General features: G+C 43.8%; 2 protein-coding genes across 4 annotated transcripts in view; one reads left to right on the forward strand and one right to left on the reverse strand.

The window, feature by feature from the left end:
• KLHDC10 (kelch domain containing 10) overlaps positions 1–7,432 on the reverse strand; it is a 98,950-nt gene extending 91,518 nt beyond the window's left edge. Inside the window, exon 1 of one of the 2 annotated variants that reach the window (XM_029615226.1) lies at positions 7,025–7,432. In XM_029615226.1, the coding sequence (XP_029471086.1) occupies positions 7,025–7,145 (121 nt within the window). In that variant the 5' untranslated portion in view covers positions 7,146–7,432. The remainder of the gene's footprint in view (positions 1–7,024) is intronic. The other variant, XM_029615227.1, reaches the window with a different exon arrangement.
• The window catches only part of ZC3HC1 (zinc finger C3HC-type containing 1), a 42,272-nt gene continuing 27,355 nt past the window's right edge, over positions 7,369–22,285 (forward strand). For both annotated transcript variants that reach the window (XM_029615224.1, XM_029615225.1), the window contains exons 1-2: positions 7,369–7,471; positions 20,286–20,478. In XM_029615224.1, coding sequence (XP_029471084.1) covers positions 20,351–20,478 — 128 coding nt within the window. In that variant the 5' untranslated portion in view covers positions 7,369–7,471; positions 20,286–20,350. The remainder of the gene's footprint in view (positions 7,472–20,285; positions 20,479–22,285) is intronic.

Here is a 22,285-nt window from a genome sequence, read left to right on the forward strand (position 1 = left end):
AGAAAAGGCAGAGGGATCCATGCCAAAACCAGGGGGCATCTGTCCTGTGCCACTACCTTCCCCCACTGATGAACCAGTTAGGAGTGCTCCAAACTCAGGCAGCCTCTTGGCAGCTCTTTTCCCATTCCCGCATCAGGCTGGGAAGAACTGGGCTTAGTAAAATCAGACAAGGGCAATTCCCCCTGAGCATCCAAACAGCACGGACACAAGTTAAAGGGAAAGCCAGGCTGGGATGCCCAAATATGACAAGTATCATAGAACGTAAAACGCTTAGGTTTCTTTACTATAGGTGCCTTCAGTCTGTCAGTACACTTTAACAGATGTCTGAAATGTGAGTCCAACTTAATTTGCACTGCAAAAAACTAAGCGCTCAACATTGTGCCTCGATGAGCGCCCAAAAACTGAGCTCCCACGAGGCTGCTCACATTGTGCACATAAGTACGTGCATATGAACGCCCATATAGATGCCCTATGCACCCAACTGGGTGCACAACTATGAACCAACAGAGCTCAAGAGGGCAGCCTTATGCGCAGGAAAAAAATACGCAAAGCACTGCCGCAGCCTACCACACAGCAGACCAGAAAAGCCTGAGAGCAGGGTCTAGTCAAAAGGCTGCTTAACCCGCAGGCTTCCCACATCCCCTACACTCTCCCAGAGACAGGAACAAAACGTTGGATCGGTGTGAAAAGCATGGAGACCGGAAGGGAGAGGAATCCCTACAAAACTCCACCCCCCCCAGAAACCAACTACCAGACCAAGGCACTCATCTGAGTGAGGAATCCAAAGATATTGCCTCAGGAATTCTCAACTGAGAGGGACCATAAAGGTATCACCACAGGAGAGCAGGGCGCAATAAATCTCCTCTGAAAAGTTTTTAAGCAATCCCCAGTTGGGAGATGCACGTCCACCATCTTCTGGAGACAGAGAATACTGGCGGGTTGATGTCACTGCAAGGGTATGTATACCATAATGTCAGCTTTGCTCCGTCTCCATCTGCTGGAAGAGGTGCATAACCTACTGTTTTGGATCCACCTGTCCGTATGCTAAGTGGTAACTTTATACATAGTTAGGGTGCAGTAATCTAATCATCAAAATCATCTTACCCTCCCAGACAATTTAATCAATATTATATTACAAAAAAAAAAAAGCCATGTCAGTGAACTTTGCTCAAGATTTTCTTCCTGAGACAATGTGGTACTGACCCCAGAGGAAGAAAGTCTTTCAAAATGCAGCCATGTCAGGTCTTAGCTCACTAAAGTGTTGGTACACAGTGATGGCGATGGTTTGTTCACACTGTTTTTAGATGCATATATAGTTAAAAAAAAAGTTGAGAATGTTATAAATCGATTAAATAATTTTGGGAGAGGGAAGGTGGTTCTGATGATTAAATTACTGCACGCTATGTGGCTTGGAGGTAACCATGTATGAAGTTACCACTTTCTGTCCTTAAACATTTTTCTTCATATTGTTTGAGTAGAACTTTTTTTTTTTAAATTCGGGAGTGATTGATTGGTTTGGGGATTGTGTGCCTCTTTCCTGTGTGGAGATTTGTCACTTTCGTGGTAGGTAACAAGCATGACATATATAAAATCAAACCAAACGGGCATAGGCACTCTCATGGTACTGAGCAGCACAGGATCCAGGTCTGTATCCCTCATGCATTGGCTTGATTGGGTCTGGGCATATTATAAAGGTGGTAGGAAGATGGCTGGTGCTACAATAATGACCCTGCTGGCCAATGAGCTGCAGCCCTCAAATGCACAGCCAAGTATTCTATCTGGTGGAATGATAGAAGGATCAAAGACCAAGACAATTAAAAATGAAAATGCTTTCCTCTAAAAATGCAAAGTTTCTGATCCATGGAAATGGCCATATATCCAGATATACTTTACTTGCGACATTTTCTTCATACCAGAAAAAAAAAAAAAAAAAGTGCATGGACTCCCACAAGCAATATTCAGTTTAAGTCCACTAAAATATACTATAGTTCAAGGCTGCACAAATCCCAAGCAACAGGACTTCATGAAGTTTAGAAGTTTGCCCTTTTGCAGCGGACACTAAAATCTGCAACAGAGTGGACATCTGAAGGAAGAGAGAATGAGAAGCAATCTAAGGAAGTTCCACACCTAAGATTCAATGCCAAGAAGTGCAGGGTCATGCATTTTGACTGCAGTAATCCAATAGAGCTGTATGAAATGGGGGCAAAAGGCTGATGTGCAAGGATCAAAAAGATTTTGGGATGATAGCAATGTGACAAGACTAAGGCTAGAGGGACGCTAGGCTGTACAAAGAGGGGTATGGCCAGCAGGAAAAAAAAAAATAATAATGCCCTTGCACAGATCGTTGGTGAGGCCTCACCTGACGTATTATGTTCAGTTCTGAAGACTGTTTCGCAAAAAGGATAAAGATGGGATGGAAGCAGTCCAGAGAAAGGCAACCAAAATAGTGTGGGGACTGCACCAAAAGACTTATGAGATGAGACTGTATATGTAAACCCAGAAGGAGAGGAGAGACAAGGAAGATATATGTTTCAGGTATTTAAAAGTCTGTATTAATGATGCATGAGGAATCATGATCTGGAACTCCACAGGGGAAGACTCAGGAACAACATCAGGCGGATGCATGGAATGCCCTCCTGGAAGAGGTGGTGAAGACAAGAATGGTAACTGAATTTAAAAGGCCATGCGATAAACAGAGGACCCCTAGTGACTAAAGGACAGACATGAAGAAAGAGTAACCTGCTCCATTGTATAGAGAAGACTCATCTATTCAAAGAGTTTAAATGGACTATTTTAGAGTCTGTTGTCCCATCAGTGAGAGGTGGTGATATTCAATATTTTTTTGAATCGCCGTGAGCAATTCTGGATTTTTAAATTGAATTCTGTACAACCTAAGGGGCTCAATGAAGTGATTAATTGGTATTCCCTTATTTAAAAGTTAAATGAGATGACGGTCTGTGACTTTGGATTCCGAATCTGTGTTCGTGGATATCAGCTGGGTGGAGAATTATGTCATTTCCAGTTCTGGGAGATTTAAAAGCTGAGGATGTGACTCTAGTACAAAACATTTTGGTTCGAGAGCGGTCTGACAGAATACAGAAAAGTCTTTTCAAAGTCATAAGACCACCCCCTGATGCAGTTATTGAAACATAGATCCATGTCGGGGCAACAATGATAATAGTAAAAGATAAGTGAAAAATAAGCTTTCATTATTAAGACTGTGCTGTGATTGAGACTGCTCTACTAGTGACCTCCGTGAATGCAGAAATCTGTGAAATGAATAAGCAAGTTAAAATCCCTAAATTTGGGGGAGTTTTGTTTGGTTTTTTTTTTAAAGTTAAATAAAATAAAGTTGGACTAAAAGGTGGACACAGCGGGTTATCAGTACTCACTGTTGACTCTGAGGTCCTACAAACTTTCAAAAAGACAACAAATAAAAAATTCTAAAATTTGCACTTAAATAATAGAAAGATTGACTGGGTGACTGTTAGTTGGGTTTTTTGGTTGTAATTTTAGGTGTAACATTTCTGCATGAAGGGCAGTTATAACCCTTGACAGAAGATATGGGGGTAAGCTGCACAGAGCAAGTTACAACCCTAAACAATTTGCTGGGCAGATTGGATGGACCATTTGGGACTTTATCTGCGAGTCAGATTGTGGTGCCCAGGAATCGCCACCTCTTAGTTCTATCTGCAGTTTTCATAATACAGCCACTCCCTGGACCAATGCACTCGTCCAGCCTTGATACCCTCTCCTCCAGCTGCAGAAGAGGTGGCATTTTGCACAAGGAAATAGAAATGTAATGCACAGGTTAAATGGAGAATGCTTCGCCAACTTTCAAAGTTTATAAAGCACCTACAAAATGTAAAATAATTTATGTAACTTGTTCCTTAGAAGTACTTCACAGATAGAAAACTGTATCCTAGTTTTCAAGAAGTATTTAATAATGACAAAAAGACCTTCAGTGTTTTGAGTATGAAGAAGTGTGAAGCACTTTTGTGTATGCTCAGTTCTGCTGCTTCTTATAGCCTGGGGGTACCAACAGTTTACTTGCACTGGAGGTTTCCTAAACCTTGTACCAGTGAAAAAAAAAATAAAGGTGATGTGTGGTGCACGTTACACAACATTTGATACTTGACCCATGATTAAGGCAGCGGCAATGAAAGCTCCTTGACCACCGGTAGTGCCTATTTTGAATGACCATTATTGCTGTACATGGAATATCATTTGTTAATATTTGTGGGGAAGCTATCATTGTATAGAGCTACTACCCTACATATTTGGACACTTATTTTGGCACACATTTGTATCCATGGCAGTCAGTCTTCCGTGACCAAATGAAATGGCTGTGCAGGCACAGTGTCCCAATAATTTAAGAGCTCTCTGGAAGGTATGCTGACAACCAATGATTTTTTTTTTTTTTTTTTTTTTTTTTTTAACATTATAGTCCTCTTTCTGAGGAGCTTCTCTGTTGAAAGTACCCCACAGCATCTCATGTAGGGACAGACAGTAAGGGCAGGGGTGAACAGATGCCCTTTCCCAATGCTGCTTTGTCTAGGTTAAGCACATTTGAACTGTCAGGTCACCATAGCATCAGAAAAGTGGTGCTTCCGTGAAATGTTAGAAAAGTGAGTTTAATCAAATGTATATATTAGGTGAGGAGGAGTAGCCTAGTGGTTAGAGCAGCAAGCTGTGAACAAGAGAAGCCAGAGTTCAAATCCCACAGCGGCTCCTTGTGACCTTGTTCAAGTCTCTTTACCCTCTACTGCCTCAGGTACAGAGGTAGATTGTGAACCCTTTGGGGATAACTACAGAACCAGAATGTAATCTGCCTTGAAGTGCCTGAAAAGCAGAACTAAAAGCTAATACTTAAGTATTTTTTTCTGGCTTCAAAAAGCATAAGTCAAGCTGTCTTAAAAAAAAAAAAAAAAACACGATTAGCATAACTTCAACAGAAGGAAACAGTTACAGCAATAAAATGTTTAGAGAAGACATAGTAAAATATACCACTACTGGTAAATTTACTTAAATAATCTCACCATGCATCTTTGGATAAGAAAAGTGTTTTATGTTCTGATTGAACTTTCCCTACGTCTAAACTAAAATTAAACATCAAAACACCAACAGGAATTCTACAAGTTCTCACTTCTCTTAAGTGTATGCAAAGTTTAGAGAAACTATTTTGATATATATATTCTCTAAACCTTGTGTTTACCTGTATCTATACACATACACACAGCAGGATTAATCCTCCAAATCCAGGAGAAATAGCCTGGTGGTTAGAGCAGTGGGCTATGAACCAGGAGACCAGGGTTCAAGTCCCGCTGTAGCTCCTTGTGAGCTTGGGCAAGTCACTTTACCCTCCATTGCCTCAGGTACAAACTTACGGGCCGATTCAGTAAAGTCCGCGGGAGAGTGGACAAACGCCCACTCGCCTGTGTGCACAATTCAGTATTTAAATGAGGCCCGGCAGTAGAAACGGGCGCTAGTGTCCCTAGCGCCTCCTTTTGGCCCGTCAGCGGGTTTGACAGCTGACACTCAATTTTGCCGGCATCAGTTCTTGAGCCCACCGACAGCCACAGGCTCGGAAACTGGATGCCAGCAAAATTGAGCATCCGGTTTTCGACCCGACAGCCGCCGGCCCATTTTAATTTTTTTTTCCCCCCACTTTTTTTACCCTTCAGGACCTCCGACTTAATATCGCCAGTGCCCAAAGGAAGGCGCTAATTTCTTAAAGTAAAATGTGCAGCTTGGCTGCATGTTGAAGGGACTATTAGGTTCGGCAAATTGGACGCACGTTTTCCGCCCCTTACTGAATAAGGGGTAAGGGAAAACGCGCGTCCAATGGCAGGTTAACAGTGCGCCCCGGAGCACACTGTACTGTATCGGCCCGTTAGATTGTAAGCCCTCTGGGGACAGGGAAATACCTACAGTACCTGAATGTAAATGTATATAATAAAGTCAAAGTGATTTTGGGACATTATGGGGATCGCATAGTATTAATACCCTTCCTCCAAACGTTTCCTGAGTCTCAATACTAGCCAAAAGGAGACTGCCTTCTGCTCATGACTCCACTTATATTAAAAAAAAAAAAAAAAAAGTAAGATTCCTGAAGAAACGTCCCTTCTGTCTTCCTTACAGCAATGAGATAAAAAGTTAATCTCACAGGTTTATTAAACAACATTCTGCTTCATGGAGAAAATATTCCTCCTCCTCCTCCCTTCCATGCATACAAAAAAGGTGACTATTGTCCCCTGCTTAAAAAAAAAAACAGCAACATACCAGGCTTCCCTCTTCTCAAGGGAGATTTTCCTAAACGTTAGCCCCATGATAAATGTAATCTTGCTATACATAATCTGATAATCGAATACTAAATAAGACAGCAGTAAAAAATTCACGAAACAATCCCTTTTGGGGGGGGGGGGGGGGAGGGGAGGGGAGAAGTAGAGAAACCACAATTCAGATATAAGCACTGATAGCGTCAGATCTTAAACTATTATTTGCCTCATGCAGCAACCATTCTTGATACAAAAGTTAAATTTTTTTAGTTTCAAAAGACCTGGTAATGTGAAATACTGGGTTAAAATTATCTGGAATATATTTAAATGAGATTGGCAGCTGCCTGAAAGCGTCACAGATCTGATCTTTGTACAATTCGGGAATAAATCCCCCGATGTCCCTAACCTCCACCTCGCCTTCCCCAAAATACATCCTTTCTCCATTTCCAATGACATCCATGGCCGTGTGACCCGAAGGAGCCGCAATAAGCGCATGTACCGGATAGAGAAATATTTCAGAGGAGCAAGGGCTGGAGAAATACTTTTATTTTCCCCCTGTAATCGGGAGCGAGGTACTTCAACAAGCCTCGGACTAAGGAGGAGAAGATACTCATCCTGTGCCACAGCACGGGACTCCGTTTCATTTCTCTACAGGACACACAACGCCTCCCCCAAGTCCTCGCTTTCCGCCGCTATCCTCGCCCCGGGAAGGCGGCCAGGGCGAGGGACGATTCTCCAGCACTGACCTGCAGGGCCCAGGTGAGGCCTCCCCGACAATTTGACAAAGCGCACGAGCCAGCCCTCGGCCGCCGGCCCGTCCCCGCTGCCGCCTCGCCGACACTCGCCCCAGCTGTCCTCCGCCGACATGCCGCCTTCGCCGGGCCGACAGAGACCGGCGTCTCAGGGCCCCTTCATCCGCAGCCCGCAGCCCCCACCCCCCTCCCGGGAGACAGAACCCGCTGCGCACCAGCGAACGCCGAGAGACAAGAAAGGAAACCGCCGGGCCAACCATCAACGGCCTCGCAAACCGGCAGCCAATCAGAAGCCGCTGCACTAGCCGGAAAGGGGCGTTTGTGATGAAGGAGTATGAAAGAACGTAAACGCACGGCAGAAAAGAGATAGAAAGAAAGCGGGGGGCGGGGGGAAGCAATCTGTTCCTGATGGCAAGGATCGAGGCTTTGCTGCGGGATCAGGTAAGGTTAATGGATTGCCGAGCGCGCAAAGGGGGCGGGGGAGAGTCTGTGTTTAAACCCGGATCTTGTCGAGGTGCTTGCAAACGAGTCGATGCGTCGAGAGTCCCAGTGAGATTTCAGTTATGAAATGAAATGGGCCACCTGTAGCTTCATGTATTCAGTTTAGATGTTGTAGTCAGGTTGCGCGAATGGTGAGAGGACTTTATAAGATGTAGGATAAAACAGACCCCTGCTGAAATTCCCCAGAGCCGCCCCCCTCCCTATTCACTTTCCCTCTCCTGATCCCCAGGCGCACCCCCCCCCCCCCCCCCCGAGCTTCTCTCCCTTTTTCCCTTCTCAAGGTCCTAGACCCAGCACTCCCTGCCCCCCTCACCAACTCAACTCCAGAACACTATGACCTGTTCTCCCTAGCTCTTCCCTCACACTGTGACCTCCCATCACTGGCCAGATCACAGCAAACTGACCTGCTCAGCCCTAGATACTGTGACTCTCCCCACACAGTCTGTCCTCCCTTTCCCAACTCAACCTCAGACACTAACCATCGTTTAAAAAAAAAACCAAAACAACTCAAGAGTCCCGCTTCTAGAACCTACCCTGCTGTCCAAAACCACTTTCTAAATGACCTTGTCAGCCCCCAAGAGTCCCCCTCCCGAACTCTTTCCACCCCATCCCAGCAGGGCCAGTACAAGGGTATTGGGCGCTCTGGATGAATCTTCTGCCTTGTGCCGCCCCAGCCCCGACCTCAAACCCCCCCCCCCCGCCGTCCAATCACATAAGTAAAAATTATACATTTATACTTATGAAAAGGCAACACTGTAAATATTACCCAGTGCCCTAAAACATCACTACACCTCCTATTAGAAACAGAACCAGCCTAGATGCTATAGAACCCTACACAGAAACTACATACAAGCAGAATACCTCAAGTTTGATCACACTTGCAGAACACAGACAAAATGTCTAAATGCAGAATAAAGAGAAAATGAGGTAAAAATTAAAAATGTGCAGACAAAATTGAACTGGAATATTGACCTAGAATCTGAACACTGATTTTGTAAATCGTTGTCTTCTCATTTTGGAACGACGGTATATAAAACGCATAAATAAATAAATGACACTAGAATCTGGATGCAGCGCAATAATGGGAAAAAAGAAACTGACATTCTTCTTAAAATATCAGACAATAAAATGAAGAAATATAAAACAATAGTATTAAAATCATACCAGTAAAAAAGAATATTTCAAAATAGCAGACAAATAGAATGACATCCAATAATTACAAATTCACAAAAATAAAAAAAATGTCCATCTCCAAAACAAAAATTGAAAAACAGCACACACATCAAATATTAACACCCAATAAATAAAACTAACAAGGATATAAAATTAACCACTCACCATACCTGGAAGTATGGTTTTGATTTCCAGATGCCCTGAGATTGTCATGGATTAGCTGATTGGCTGGGGAGGGGGGTTGTTGTGCACAAACTTTCTCCTTTCTCTCTCATATACACACACATAATTATACATGTTCGTTCTCTCTCAAACACAGACACACACAGGCTCTCTCGCTCACACATACACACACACATACAACTTCCCTCTGTCTCTCTCATACACTGCCTCATACACTCTCTGTCACGTGCACACACCCCCATTCACACAGACTCCCTCTCTCTCTCTGGCACACACACTCTTACACGGGTTCCCTTTCTTATACACACACGCTTATGCATTCTCACTCCCTCACATAGGCTCCATCTCTCTATCTCATATACACACGCAAACAGAGGCACTGTCACAGACATACACACACCCTTCTAATCACTCTCTGGCTCACAGGCTCTTTTGGTTTCTCCTTCTTTCTGTAGGTGTATAGGCTTTACCCCCAGCTCTTCCCAACCTATCTCTTCTGTCTTTGGGTATTTCCAGGCCCCTCTCATTTCTGTTGCAAGTGGCCCACCAAGCCTTCCCCCTCCCCTGGCCGCAAGCAGGATGGGCTCTGTTCGAGGCCTGACACCAAATTTCTGATCCTCTCAGCCGTGAGCAAGATGAGTTCTGCTTGTATTCCGATGCAGAGTCTCTGATCCTTTTGACTGTATGCTTCTCTACTCCTCTTTGCTGAGAGCGGCTCCGCTCAGGCTCCACCTGGCTGCTCTACCCACCTACGTTTGCCTAATTGACGCGCCGTTCCTGATTATTTGATGCTTGAGGATCTTCTTTCTTTTCAAACAGTCCACAAAGTAGTCACTGGATACTGACGTTTCCTGTGCTTTTCTCCTTGACCCACTCTATCCAGTTTTCTTGCATCAAGCCTATTAATAATATCTGTTGGGATTGGGATGATCACAACCTCTTTATGCTCCCTCAGGGTTGTGATCCTGGTACAGTGATGTTATAGTGTTTACATAGTGTCCAGCAGAAGAGACCTGCCACCTTGTTATGCCTTTCTGTATGCAGGCCTTCTGACATCAACCCTTGACATCCAGCAACAAAGTGATTAACCCTTTCTGGTTCTGTTTTACAGAATCTGAAGTTAGGTTTTATCATTTTTTTCTTGTTTGTAATCCACTGCCCTGTGCTGCAACGATAAATCTCTCATCTTCAGGGCTAAGCTCAACTTTCCTCAGCTACTCTTGAGTCCGATCTTGATCCAGTCTATTGACTATGTGACAAAGACAGTGTTCATTTTTTTGGTCACTGCCAAGCTAGGGCTCCGTTCAGTACAGTAATGGACAAGGTCATTTTGTGCTCCAATGCATAACATCATAAATACATAATAATATACAGTACATAGTAACATAGTGAATGACTGTAGATAAAGACCATCCGGTCTGACCAGTGTTATAACTGCTGCTCTGTGCAGGTTATCCCCATGCTGAAAGGTTACCACAGGTCACCCCAGTTCTTCTTTTCCATCCTTTTGCCTCTAAGGATCCTCAGTGACAAAACATTTTTCAGATACATCAGAGAAAGGAGAAAAGTCTGAAGTGGTATTGTGAAACTGAAAGGTGAAAAGGATCAATGTGTGGAGAGAGACGAAGAAATGGTGGAAATATTAAACTAATACCTCAGTTCAGTGTTCACTAAAGAAGACCCTGGAGAAGGACTGTCACTAGTTAACAAGACAGTGAATGGGGATGGAGTAAATGAAACTCTGTTTACAGAATAGAATGTCTGGGAAGAGCTAGGAAAACTGAAAGTGGACAAAGCCATGGGGCTGGATGAGGTTCATCCCAGGATACTGAGGGAGCTCAGAGATGTTCTTGCGGGTCCACTGAAGGACCTGTTCAATAGATTCCTGGAAATGGGAGTGGTGCCAAGTGATTGGAGAAGAGCAGTGGTGGTCCCGCTTCACAAGAGTGGAAGCAGAGAGGAGGCTGGAAACTACAGGCTGGTTAGTTTCACCTCAGTGATGAAAAAATTAATGGAGGCTCTGCTGAAGGAAAGGATAGTGAACTATCTACAGTCAGGAGGATTGATGGACCCGAGGCAGCATGGATTCACCAGGGGAAGGTCACATCAGACAAATCTGATTGATTTTTTTGATTGGGTGACTTAGTGTGATATACTTAGATTTCAGCAAAGCTTTTGATATGATCCCATATAGGAGACTTGTGAATAAAATGAGAAGTTTGAGAGTGAGCGCCAAGGTGGTGGTCTGGATTACAAACTGGTTGACTTATAGGAGACAGCGTGTGATGGTAAATGGAACCTACTCTGAAGAGAGAACAATGTTAAGCGGAGTGCCACAAGGATCGGTGTTGGGATCGGTCCTGTTCAGTTTCTTTGTGAGTGACATTACTGAAGATATAGAAGGTAAAGTTTGTCTATTTGCGAATGATACTAAGATATGCAACAGAGTGGACACACCGGAAGGAGTAGAGAGAATGAGACGTGATTTAAGGAAGCTTGAACAGTGGTCGAAGATTTGGCAGCTGGGATTCAATGCCAAGAAGTGCAGAGTCATCATCTGGGGTGTGGTAATCCAAAAGAGCTGTATGTGATGTGTGGTGAAGGGCTCTTGTGCACAGAGCAAGAGAGAGACCTTGGGGTGATAGTGTATAGTGATATAAAGACGGCGAAGCAATGTCGCAAGGTGATAGGTAAAGCCAGAAGAATGCTGGGCTGCACAGAGAGAGGAATAACCAATAAGAAAAAAGGAGGTGATGATGCCCTTGTACAGGTCCTTGGTGAGGCCTCACCTGGAGTATCATGTTCAGTACTGGAGCCCATATCTCAAAAAGGATAGAGACAGGATGGAGGCGGTCCAGAGAAAGGCGACAAAAATGGTGGTGGTGGGTGGGGGGGGTCTCCATCAAATGACTTAGGAGGAGAGGTTGAAGGACCTTGGAAGAGAGGAGGAGCAGAGGTGATATGATACAGACTTTCAGATACCTGAATTGTTTTAATGATGCACAATCGACAAACCTTCTCTGTTGGAAAGAAATCAGTAGAACTAGGGATCACAAAATGAAACTCCAGGGAGGATGACTCAGAACCAATGTCAGGAAATACTACTTCATGGAGAGGATGGTGGATGCCTGGAATGCCCCTTCAGAGGAGGTGAAGACAAAAACAGTGAAAGATTTCAAAGGGGCATGGAATAAACTCTATGGATCCCTAAAGGCTAGAGGATGGAATTAAGGAGGAAAAAGAGTGCATGGGGGTAACTTGCAGGTGTGGCGGTTACTACCCTTAACCAATAAGCCTTCATACTGTTGAACTCCATTATTGCTCTCTGCTTTAACAGCAGGGGGAAGAGAGGAAAAGGGGAATTGGATTTAGACAACAACCAACAAGGACATTTAATTTTACAGTCTGGGAAAACAAGCATGGGGGGGTAACTTGCTGATGCGGCTGTTACTACCCATTAAGCCTTATATGTGGGCTGCAACAACATTGCTTTCTGCTTCAACGGCAAGAGGTAACAGGGAATTGGCCTCAGACAGCATCCAACAAGGGCCCTGACTTTGACAGTTTGGGAAACTACGTATGGGGGTAACTTGTGTGGCATGGCAGATGCTATCATAAGCTTGCTGGGCAGACCTGATAGACCTTTTGGTCCTTTTCTGCCATCATTTCTATGTTTTGAATTCATTACCATTCTTGCCTTTACCACCACCTCTACCTCTCTATGCAGCCTAGCATCCCTCTAGCCCTAGTCACTGCTGTGTCACACTGATTTGCTATCATTGTTAAGGAAGTTTTAATGATGGAATGTTTGGGTACTTAATGTACCCCATGTGATTTAAGCCCCGTGTGAATTAAGCCCAATTGGAGAATGGAATGATGGGTAATGTATACCTATGGACTGTGCAGTACACATTCATCCTGGAACCTGTCCACATTAAATTTTATCTGCCATTTGGAAGCCCAATCTTCCAGTCTTGCAAGGTCCTTCTGCAATTCATCACAATCTGCTTGAGATTTAACTACTCAGCATAATTTTGTGTCATCCACAAATTTGATCACCTTACTCGTCGTACCCCTTTCCAGATCATTTATAAATATATTAAAAAGCACCGGTCCAAGTATAGATCCCTGAGGCACGCCATTGTTTACCTTTTTCCACTGTGAAAACTGACCATTTAATCCTACTTTCTGTTTCCTGTCTTTTTAACCAGTTTGCAGTCCACAAAAGGGCATCACCTCCTATCCCATGACTTTTTAGTTTTCTTAGAAGCCTCTCATGAAGGACTTTGTTGAACGCCTTCTGAAAATCCAAATACACCACATCTACCAGTTCACCTTTGTCCACATGTTTATCACCAAAATATAGGAGATTTGTGAGGCAAGACTTCCCTTGGGTAAATCCATGTTGGCTGTGTCCCATCAAACCATGTCTATCTAAATGTTTTGTGATTGTATTCTTTATGACAGTTTCCATGATTTTTCCGGGCACTGAAGTCAGGCTCACCAGTCTATAGTTTCCCGGATCAACCCCAGATCTCTTTTTAAATATAGAAGTTACATTGGCCATCTTCCAATCTTCAGGTATAATGGATGATTTTAATGATAGGTTTGAAATTTCATTTTTTAGTTCCTTCAGAACCCTGGGGTGTATACCATCCGGTCCAGGTGATTTACTATTCGTCAGTTTGTCAATCAGGCCTACCACATCTTCCAGGTTCATCGTGATTTGATTCAGTTTATCTGAATCATCATCCATGAAAACCTTCTCCAGAACAGGTATTTCTCCAATATCCTTTTCAGTAAACACAGAAGCATAGAAATTCTTTAATCTTTCCACGATGGCCTTATCTTCTCTAAGTGCCCCTTTAATCCTTTGATCATCCAACGGTCCAACCGACTCCCTTGCAGGCTTGCTGCTTTGGATATATTTTTAAAAGTTTTATTGTGAGTTTTTGCCTCTACGGCCAACTTCTTTTCAAATTCTCTCTTAGCCTGTCTTATCAATGTCTTACATTTAACTTGCCAATGATTATGCTTTATCCTATTTTCTTCTGATGGATCCTTCTTCCAATTTTTTAATGAACATCTTTTGGTTTAGTCTGTCTCCTTTTGGTCTCATCTGTGGCTGGGCTGCTTACATCTCCTTTAGGCTGGATCTGGTTGTCTGGTCGTGCACCCAAGGCTTGGTCATCTGCACAAGTTGTCTGTGTTGGAGCTGATGCCTAACGTTGCCTGGAATCATTGGGCTGAGCATTTGTCCGGATACATTGGGGCTGAATGCTTGCCAAATTTTTGGGATCCAGCCTCACTCTTATGGTGCTGTCTTATGCAGTCAAGGAGCAAGATTGCATGTCTTTCATCTCATTGGTTGGATTTGTTTGTCTTTCATCTCATTGGTTGGATCTGATCATAAATCCACACCCCTAAAATGTCAAGGCAACTGGGTTATTTGGGTCAAAAGAGACTAAAATGGTTCATCACAACTTTACTTCTCCCATATGATCAGGGGTGGAAGAAGCTTCTAAATATGAGGCCTTTCCTCATTGGTTGTTTCTTCTCTCAAAATACATATGATGCTTATATGATACTTCTTGCTGCAACACTCATCAGTCAATCGATATCTGGCAAGCTGAGCCTTTCGGGCTCACCTCCAATCATGTCCTCAATCTCATCAATACTTGCCAAGTTCCAAAAGGCTTCTGTTTGCCTTACTAGTATAGGGTCAACCTGCTCTGCAAATGGCTGTTACGGCTCTGACTTTTAAATGTTGCAAAATATATTCTAAAAGGTCCAAATGCTGGAAAAGTCACTAGGCCTAGTTTCTCTGGTTATTGTATGTGTTAAAATGTCCATCATTTTTAAATGTCCATTTTATCCATTGTATGCCCATTGAAATAACCTAAGCTGTTTGAGTTTTAAATGTCCATTATTTCTGGCCTTGTAAGAGGCCAAAAATAAAAATGTCCATATGAGAGGCTTCTTAGAGATAAATAGGATGTTCTTCAGGAGCTTATGCTGACTTCCTATCACTAATCTTATATGTAATTCTCCATCCGAGCTGTAATCATAACACCTTCACCAGACACTGACAGCCCAGGATCTCTCAGTCCGTGCACATGCAGTCTCTCACCCCCGTTTCACTTACAGCTCTTTTGGTTTTCTGCACCCCAAATACATGACTCTGCTTTTTGGCACTGAAGCTCAACTGCCAAGTTTTCAACCACTGCTTAGCCTTTCTTAAATTGCTTTTCATTCCTCTCCTCCTTCAGAGGTGTCTACTCTATTGTATATCTTAGTGCAACGGTGGCCAGCTCCAGTCAAGACCCACAAACAGCTATGAGTTTTAGAATATCCACAATGAATATGAATGAGAGAGGTTTGCATGCACTGCCTCCACTGTATGCAAATTGATCTTATGCATATTCATTAGGGATATCCTGAAAACTAAGCTTGTTTGTTGTGGCACTTGAAGACCAGAGTTGACCACAACCACTGCTCATAAAAGTATTTAATAAAAGCAGTGCCAGGACAGATCCCCAAGGCACTCCTCTAATCATCCTCTTTTCCTCAGGTGAAAGTCTGCTTACCACTATTCTTTGTTCTCTATCAATCAGTTTCTAATGCAGACCACCACCTTGGGGCTTACCCTCAGGCTGCTCAGTTTATTTATGAGCCTCCTATGCGGGACAGTATCAAAAGCTTTCCTGAAATCCATCCAAACCCCATCCCGAGTCTGCCCTTGATCTAATTCTCTAGGCTCACAATCAAAATAGTCAATCAGCTGCCTTACATGATAACATTTTAAACCTCTTAAGAGGGAGAAAAAAAGGGGGCATTTGAGTTCCTTCACGAAAATCATACAGGAAGGAACATTTTTAAGAGAGATGGGGAAAATGTTTAGTCAGGGCCGGGTCCAGCTTATTCTATACCCAGGGCAGATATTCAGAATTGCGCCTGCCCCTCCCCCTCCCCCTTCACTTACCAGTATATACCATGTTTGTGCATTTATGTTTAATATTTAAAAGTATATACATATCTGTACATACAGTGTGTGTTTATACAGTGGTTATAAATATATATATCTTATAGAAATAAGTTTCAGAAATCGTATCACAATATTTGATGAATGTCATCTGTGAATTTTGGAGATAGACTGCGAAAATAAAATCCCAGGAAATACCTAAATTTATCAATTAAAAGGCATTTGTACTCCATTGGTAGAAGTTAATTTTGGATATGGCTGGCTGGGCCAAACTGGAATTTTCTCCCCTTACTATTCACCATAGGAAAAACATTCAAATTATATTACACAAAGGCCCTTCATTAATAGGCATTTTGTGAAGTATCACAAAACTGTTAAAAAAAAATAAAAAAAAAATCACTCAGAACCTATAGACCAAACTTGCCATACCAAAACAGCATGATCTCCCGGAGCTCAAACAACAACAGCCTTGTATGAAAAGGCAACACTGCAAATAGTCCACCTGGCCCTAAAACACCAATACACTTTCTGGTGGGAAAACAGAACAAGCTAGACTGCTGCAGATCTCTATACCAAATCTACAGGCTAGCAGAATACTTCACCTCCATCAAACATATAGAACACAGACTGACCTCACCAAATCAGAAAAAGGGATCACATATTAGAAAAGCAAATATGCAGACAATAATGGAATTCTTCTTTGAGCTAACGTAACTCCTTCCCGCTCGACCCCATTCCTGTTCCCTGCAGACAGGAGGGGAAGGCGAAGAAGTGCTTGTTATGGTTATTGGTGTTTGGGTGGCTCCTTGGACACTGCGGCAGCTGACCACGCCCACGGGGGAGAAGTCCCGTGAGGGACCACAGTGTCAGGCTAAACTCTGGACAGACAAACACAGATTTGAATCTTTTATTTAACAGTATATGGAACCACCAGAGGTGGCAGTAGTGAGTAGTAGTTGTAGAGCCCGACTGGGCGCGTCTCTCACAGAACGCTGGAATGGTTCCTCTGTAGGTAGTGCTATAGTGGAAAGAGACTGAGAGTTATGAGCACACAATAGAAATAGCATTCAGAGTCCCAAGTAGAATAGGAGAGTTCCAAGACAGGGAGAGCAGGCCCTTGAGGAGCGAGTACCTGATCCGTTAGAGCAGAGAGACTCAGTAGCATTGTACACACTAGCAGTAGCCAAGATTCCACTAGACAAGAGGTCTGGCACCGGAGCAGAGGGCAGGCCCTCGAGTACCTGATTCCGGCGAAGCAGTACTGTAGAGAGAGATGTTTCTGTACTCACAGATGGTGACTGTAGTTAGTTCTTCCAAGTAGAAGGTAGAGGTTGCAGGCACCGACACAGGGAACATGGGCCCTCGAGGAGCGAGTACCGGTTTCCTGATAGCATCTAAAAGAAGCAGAGAGGCCCCCGAGGAGCGGGTACCCCATTAGTGACTCCAAAGGGTAGTAAGAGTTCCAGTAGAGCTGGAGTGGCTGAGTAGCTTAGGAACGGAGAGCGAATCCCATCCGTAGAGTTCCGGTTGCTAACTCAACAAGCTAGCAAATGCAGTAGGCAGATATACCCTGGAGTCGTGATGTCAGAACAGAGGGACGCCCCTGAGGTTCACGCCAACCTGGAAATAAAGATGAGGGCGGCGTGCGCGCGCGCGCCCTAGAGGTACCTTGAAGGAGCATGGCGGGAGGCAGCACCAAAGCCGGTCCGGGGACACTGGAGAGGTCGGCAAATGCCGCAGCAGCCATCAGTCCAAGGTGAGCGGGAGGAGTCACAAGTAGAGAGAGGTAGGCGGGGCGAAGCCGTCGAAGACCGACGGACGCAACAGTGCTGCTGGATTAGGGAACAGATAGTTCTTTTGCACTGTACACTGCTTGCTCCAAACTCATCTCCCCTGCCGTCCTGTTCCTTGCATGATACCTGGATGGGAAGAATCATTGGGACAGAGCCTTGTGTGCTTCTGTCCATAGGTAAAGCCAGCCCTGCTGATGCCCCCTTGGGCTTGACACCTGGGACTCTTCTCTTGACCCCGCCAGTCCCAGCTTTGGGTTTAGTCTGTACAGTTGCCTTTTAAAGGACCAGCAACAAAGGCTGTAGTGCATGAGCTCTTAAAGTCTCTCAGGCCTTTTCATCACACACAAACTGCAAAGTAATCCCTCACCAATTGGTTCCGAAAGGTGTAGTGTGCCTTGTTTTTTTACTCTTATTTCTAATTATGCAAGTGGACTTACAGGGCAACCACAATACTTTGCTCCAGACAGATGAAAGGAATTTCAGCATGAAAGCTAAACTAAACTAAGCTGCCACTGATTGCATAGAAGTCGGTCACATAGGGACAGTGCCACAACTGGATTTAGCACCCTGTGCTGAGAGAGCAGGAAGCTTCCTTCTTCCCCTTTCTCCAAGCGGGCTGCAAGAACAGTTCTGCCATTGCATGCCATCTCTGACAACTCAGTCTACACCTCAGAAAAAATGCACCCTGTCTGAACTCCCCGTACCAGGGATCTCGGGAAAAGGATGATCACCTAAAACTGCTGGTGTCACCTTTGAAAAGATGGATCCATTTAGAGACATTTACCCTGTTGTCTAGTAGAAAGTGGTTGATAATCATGGGACTGTACTAAGGAAGTGCTGTCAGGCTTTACAGGACCGCACATAAACAGTCAATTTTCTTTGTTAAAATATGAGTATTTAATAAAATGTACTAACATGAAGTGGGCCAGGAAATTGTTTCAAAACCCTGGCCAAAAACCAGCAATTTCCCTAAAATTGGGTTAAATGGATCATGATCCAAGACCAGATGAAGCCAATCCAATGTATGGGTTATAAGTAATTTAAATCTCTGCTACAATGTGTGCGTTTTGAGCTAGTGAGCGCAATTATGTTGCTGGCATAATGGGAGAAAACCGTTGCTAAATCCAGTTCAAAGTTTTTACAGTGTTTTGAGAATCCACATGGAGCATCTTGCTCTTGTCTGACATCTGCAGTCACAATTCATATTGGGGAAATTGTTCATTTATTTCCTAATTTTCTGGGATTTCTACTATTGCAAGCTACACTCACAATCCCCTGGAACCCTGCCTGTGGGTGAATATCTAGATTATGTGCAGATTCTGGAAGGACTCTTTTTCACCTGTCCTGCTTATTTGACACTCCCACTCCAAGGGCTGTCTTTAGTCTGGAGTGGGGCCTAATGAAATGCAGAGCTTTTCATAGATTCCTCTGTACTTATACTAACCATCAACCACCAATATTCTCTCCTAGCATTCAGTCCCACAAATGACCCCAGCAGCTTCCCTGCTTTTGGGAGAGAGCTGTTGTAGGAAAGAGCTGAGGTCTGTATATTAGACCCAGCTGTTCCTGCTGCCATCTCATATTTCAGGACCATCTTTAGGTCTATGGCATGTGCAATAGCCTGAGCACAGTGCTGGAATCCCTAGGAGAGTATGAATAATACTAGAAGAGCAGGGTTGCTTAGTAAATAATGATTTATGTTCTGGAGGGAGATTTAGTAGTTTCTTGGGGTTTGGTTTTTTTTTTTTATGTCTCAAAAATTTGAAATGCCCTATTAACTTAAATGTGTCCCTTTGTGTATCACAGGAACTGTCCAGATCATGGTGCTGAACCCCTAGATTGATTAGTTATACTTGTTAACTTATATTTCAATACATTTTGGTGTTTGTAGTCCTATTTCTGTAATTTGAAATCATCCCTGCAAGTGCCAAAAAAAAGGAAACTGGCCTAAAAGTTCTAACACTGAGTCACTTGGCAGTTACAGAAAGAGCCATTCTAAAATTGACAGGAGTCAGGTGGCACCGTATAGACTACAATTTATTGACGCATAAGCTTTCGAGGACAGGGTCCACTTGCTCATGCTCCAATAAAGTGCCACCCGACTCCTGTAATTTGTTGCTACATCAGACTAACCCGGCTATCCTTCTGAAGATTTTTCACTCTAAAATTGACCAGTTTTCCACTTTCTTCTTCCTATAAAAATAACCTTATTCCACATTATTTCAGTAGAACAGAGCTTCCTAAACCTGTCCTGGTGACCCCACAGCCAATCGGCTTTTCATGATATCCACAACGAATATGCATGAGATAAATGTGTGTATACTGGAAATTTATCTCATGCATATTCGTTCTGGATATCCTGAAAAGCGGAATGGCTATGCGGTCACCCACAGTGCAAGCCCTGCAACAGACTATAATCAAATTTCTCTCTTAGGATTTTGAGCCTCCTTGCTGAAGAAGAGATCTCCCTCCAGCTTTCTCTTCCCCTTTTCTTTAGCTGAACTGTTTAAATGTTTTTAACTATATTCATTGTAGTGCGATTTATGCATGAAGGACTTTTCAACGTCAAGTCTACGTGCGAGTTTCGCTCAGTCTGTGTGTTCTCTTCCCTTCCTAAGAGCAGGTCGGAACGGAAGTGGTGAGCCTTTGGTTTCCTGTCGCCGTGGGGATTACGTTCACAGAGGGACCATGATGGCGGCGCCCAGCAGTGCTGCGGCGGAGGGAGAAAATTCCGGCGCTAGGTTAAAATCTCCGGCCGGGACTCCGCAGAAAATCCGGGAGCTTATAAACGAAGGAATTGCGGGGACAACGGAGGGGTAAGAGCTGGAGCCGAAGCCTGGTGGGCGCGGGATGGGATTCCTTTCCGGACCTTTCTGCTCGGGGAGGCCCCGGAGCGCTCCAGCAGTTTCTCCTAGATAGCCCTTCTGCATCTGCCTCTGAATTAGAGTTATCCGATGGTTTCAGATCATCTGGGAAGGCTGAACCAGGCCTGGTTTTACCACTATTGTATCCAGTGAGGGTGAAACTAAGACTGGCTCAGCCTGCCCACCAGTGATATGGAGCCATCTGGTAATCCTACTCCTGAACTTTCTGCTCGCAGATTTGCACCGACTCTTTGCTCACACCCTGCAAAGGCCACCAAACCCTCTGCTCATGGAGCCTTCAGATACTTGGGCCCTTTTGGAGACTGGCCTTTAGAGAGAAATCTGGGGAGCCGAGTAGAAATGCAGTACAGAAAAGGAAACTTATAAGGGGAGCCAGCATGTAAAGCGAAGTTTCCTATAATGGGTGTTCTCCGTGGGCAGCAACACAAACAGTCACACAAGTAGGTGACGTCATCTGTCAGTGCTGAATTCAGGCAGGTTCTCCATATGTGCTTAGAATCTTCTAGAACTCTTCTCCGAACATGTACAGGCATTCCCGCTCAACCATTGAGCTGACGAGATCCCCAGTTTTAGTCCAATAGCTTAGGTAGTTTTCCAGGGATGTGGGAAGGATTGAGTGGCAGTTTGTATTGCTGCCCATAGAGAACACCTGTTACAGATAAGAAACTTCACTCTCTCTGTGGACAAGCATGCAACACAGCCACATAAGTGGTACCCCTAAGCTAGGGTTGCTTTTTTTTTTTTTTTTTTTGGCAGCCCTGGGTATGTTGCGGAAAGCTTATCCAGTATGATTGTATTCTGAAGTGTCATTTCTGAACCAGTACTGTTTTCAGAATAGCTGTGCTGAAGCCTGTACCAGCATGCATGTCATGATCAGGATAACAGTGCTTGATGAATGTATGTATTTGATGTGCTTTGATGCATGATTGTAAAGTTGCTGCTTGGAAAACTTTTTTCCCCATGATGTCCAATGTTCTTGGGTCTTTGCTCATCAGTGTACTTGAATTTAACCTTGACGTTTTGGCCTTTTTCATAGCAGATGCCACAGTGAGAGAATCATGTGATATGGTTTTAGAATGGCTTCGGCACTGCTGGAGAAGGGTTTGGCTGCTTGTATAATAGTATGCAGGGTGGACAATCTATTGTCTTGCAAGTCCAGGAAAGTGTCCAACATTGGTATAGCTCTGTTGAATTTCTGTGGCTGAATAAACCTCAGTACTCCTTGTGGCATGGAAGTCAATTCGTCCTCTTCTAGGGTAAATGAGTTTGATTTGGCCATTTGCTTGACAAATGATTGATATGTATTGTCATTAAGCAGTGTTGTAATTTTATGGAAGCCCTGGAGAGGGCTCAGAAGATAAATCGGGTGATTCACCCAGATGTGGACACTCCAAAGAATCTATGGAAGTATTAGTGTGGTCTGAGGATATAGTTACCACAGAAAATGCATCTGATTCCCTTTCGTCATCTAAAGTGTCTGGTGCCCTCTTGCTTCCTTGTTTCTTTTGCAGTGATTTTTTTTGTTTCATGCTGTTTGGATGGACTAGTCATATACTTCTTTACAAAGTCTGACCACATTTTGCATACAAATGCATGTTGGTTCTTTATGTTTTTCTTTGACACTGCATTTGTGAGTATGGGTATGATGGTGATGCTTTTAGAAGGCAAATTTTAGAGCTTATACTCTGTGGTGATGTCCTTTTCACACTGTGCTTTTTCAAACTCTGTTCAGAGGAAG

Source organism: Rhinatrema bivittatum, chromosome 9 (assembly GCF_901001135.1).
Source record: "Rhinatrema bivittatum chromosome 9, aRhiBiv1.1, whole genome shotgun sequence".
Taxonomy (NCBI): Eukaryota; Metazoa; Chordata; class Amphibia; order Gymnophiona; family Rhinatrematidae; genus Rhinatrema; species Rhinatrema bivittatum.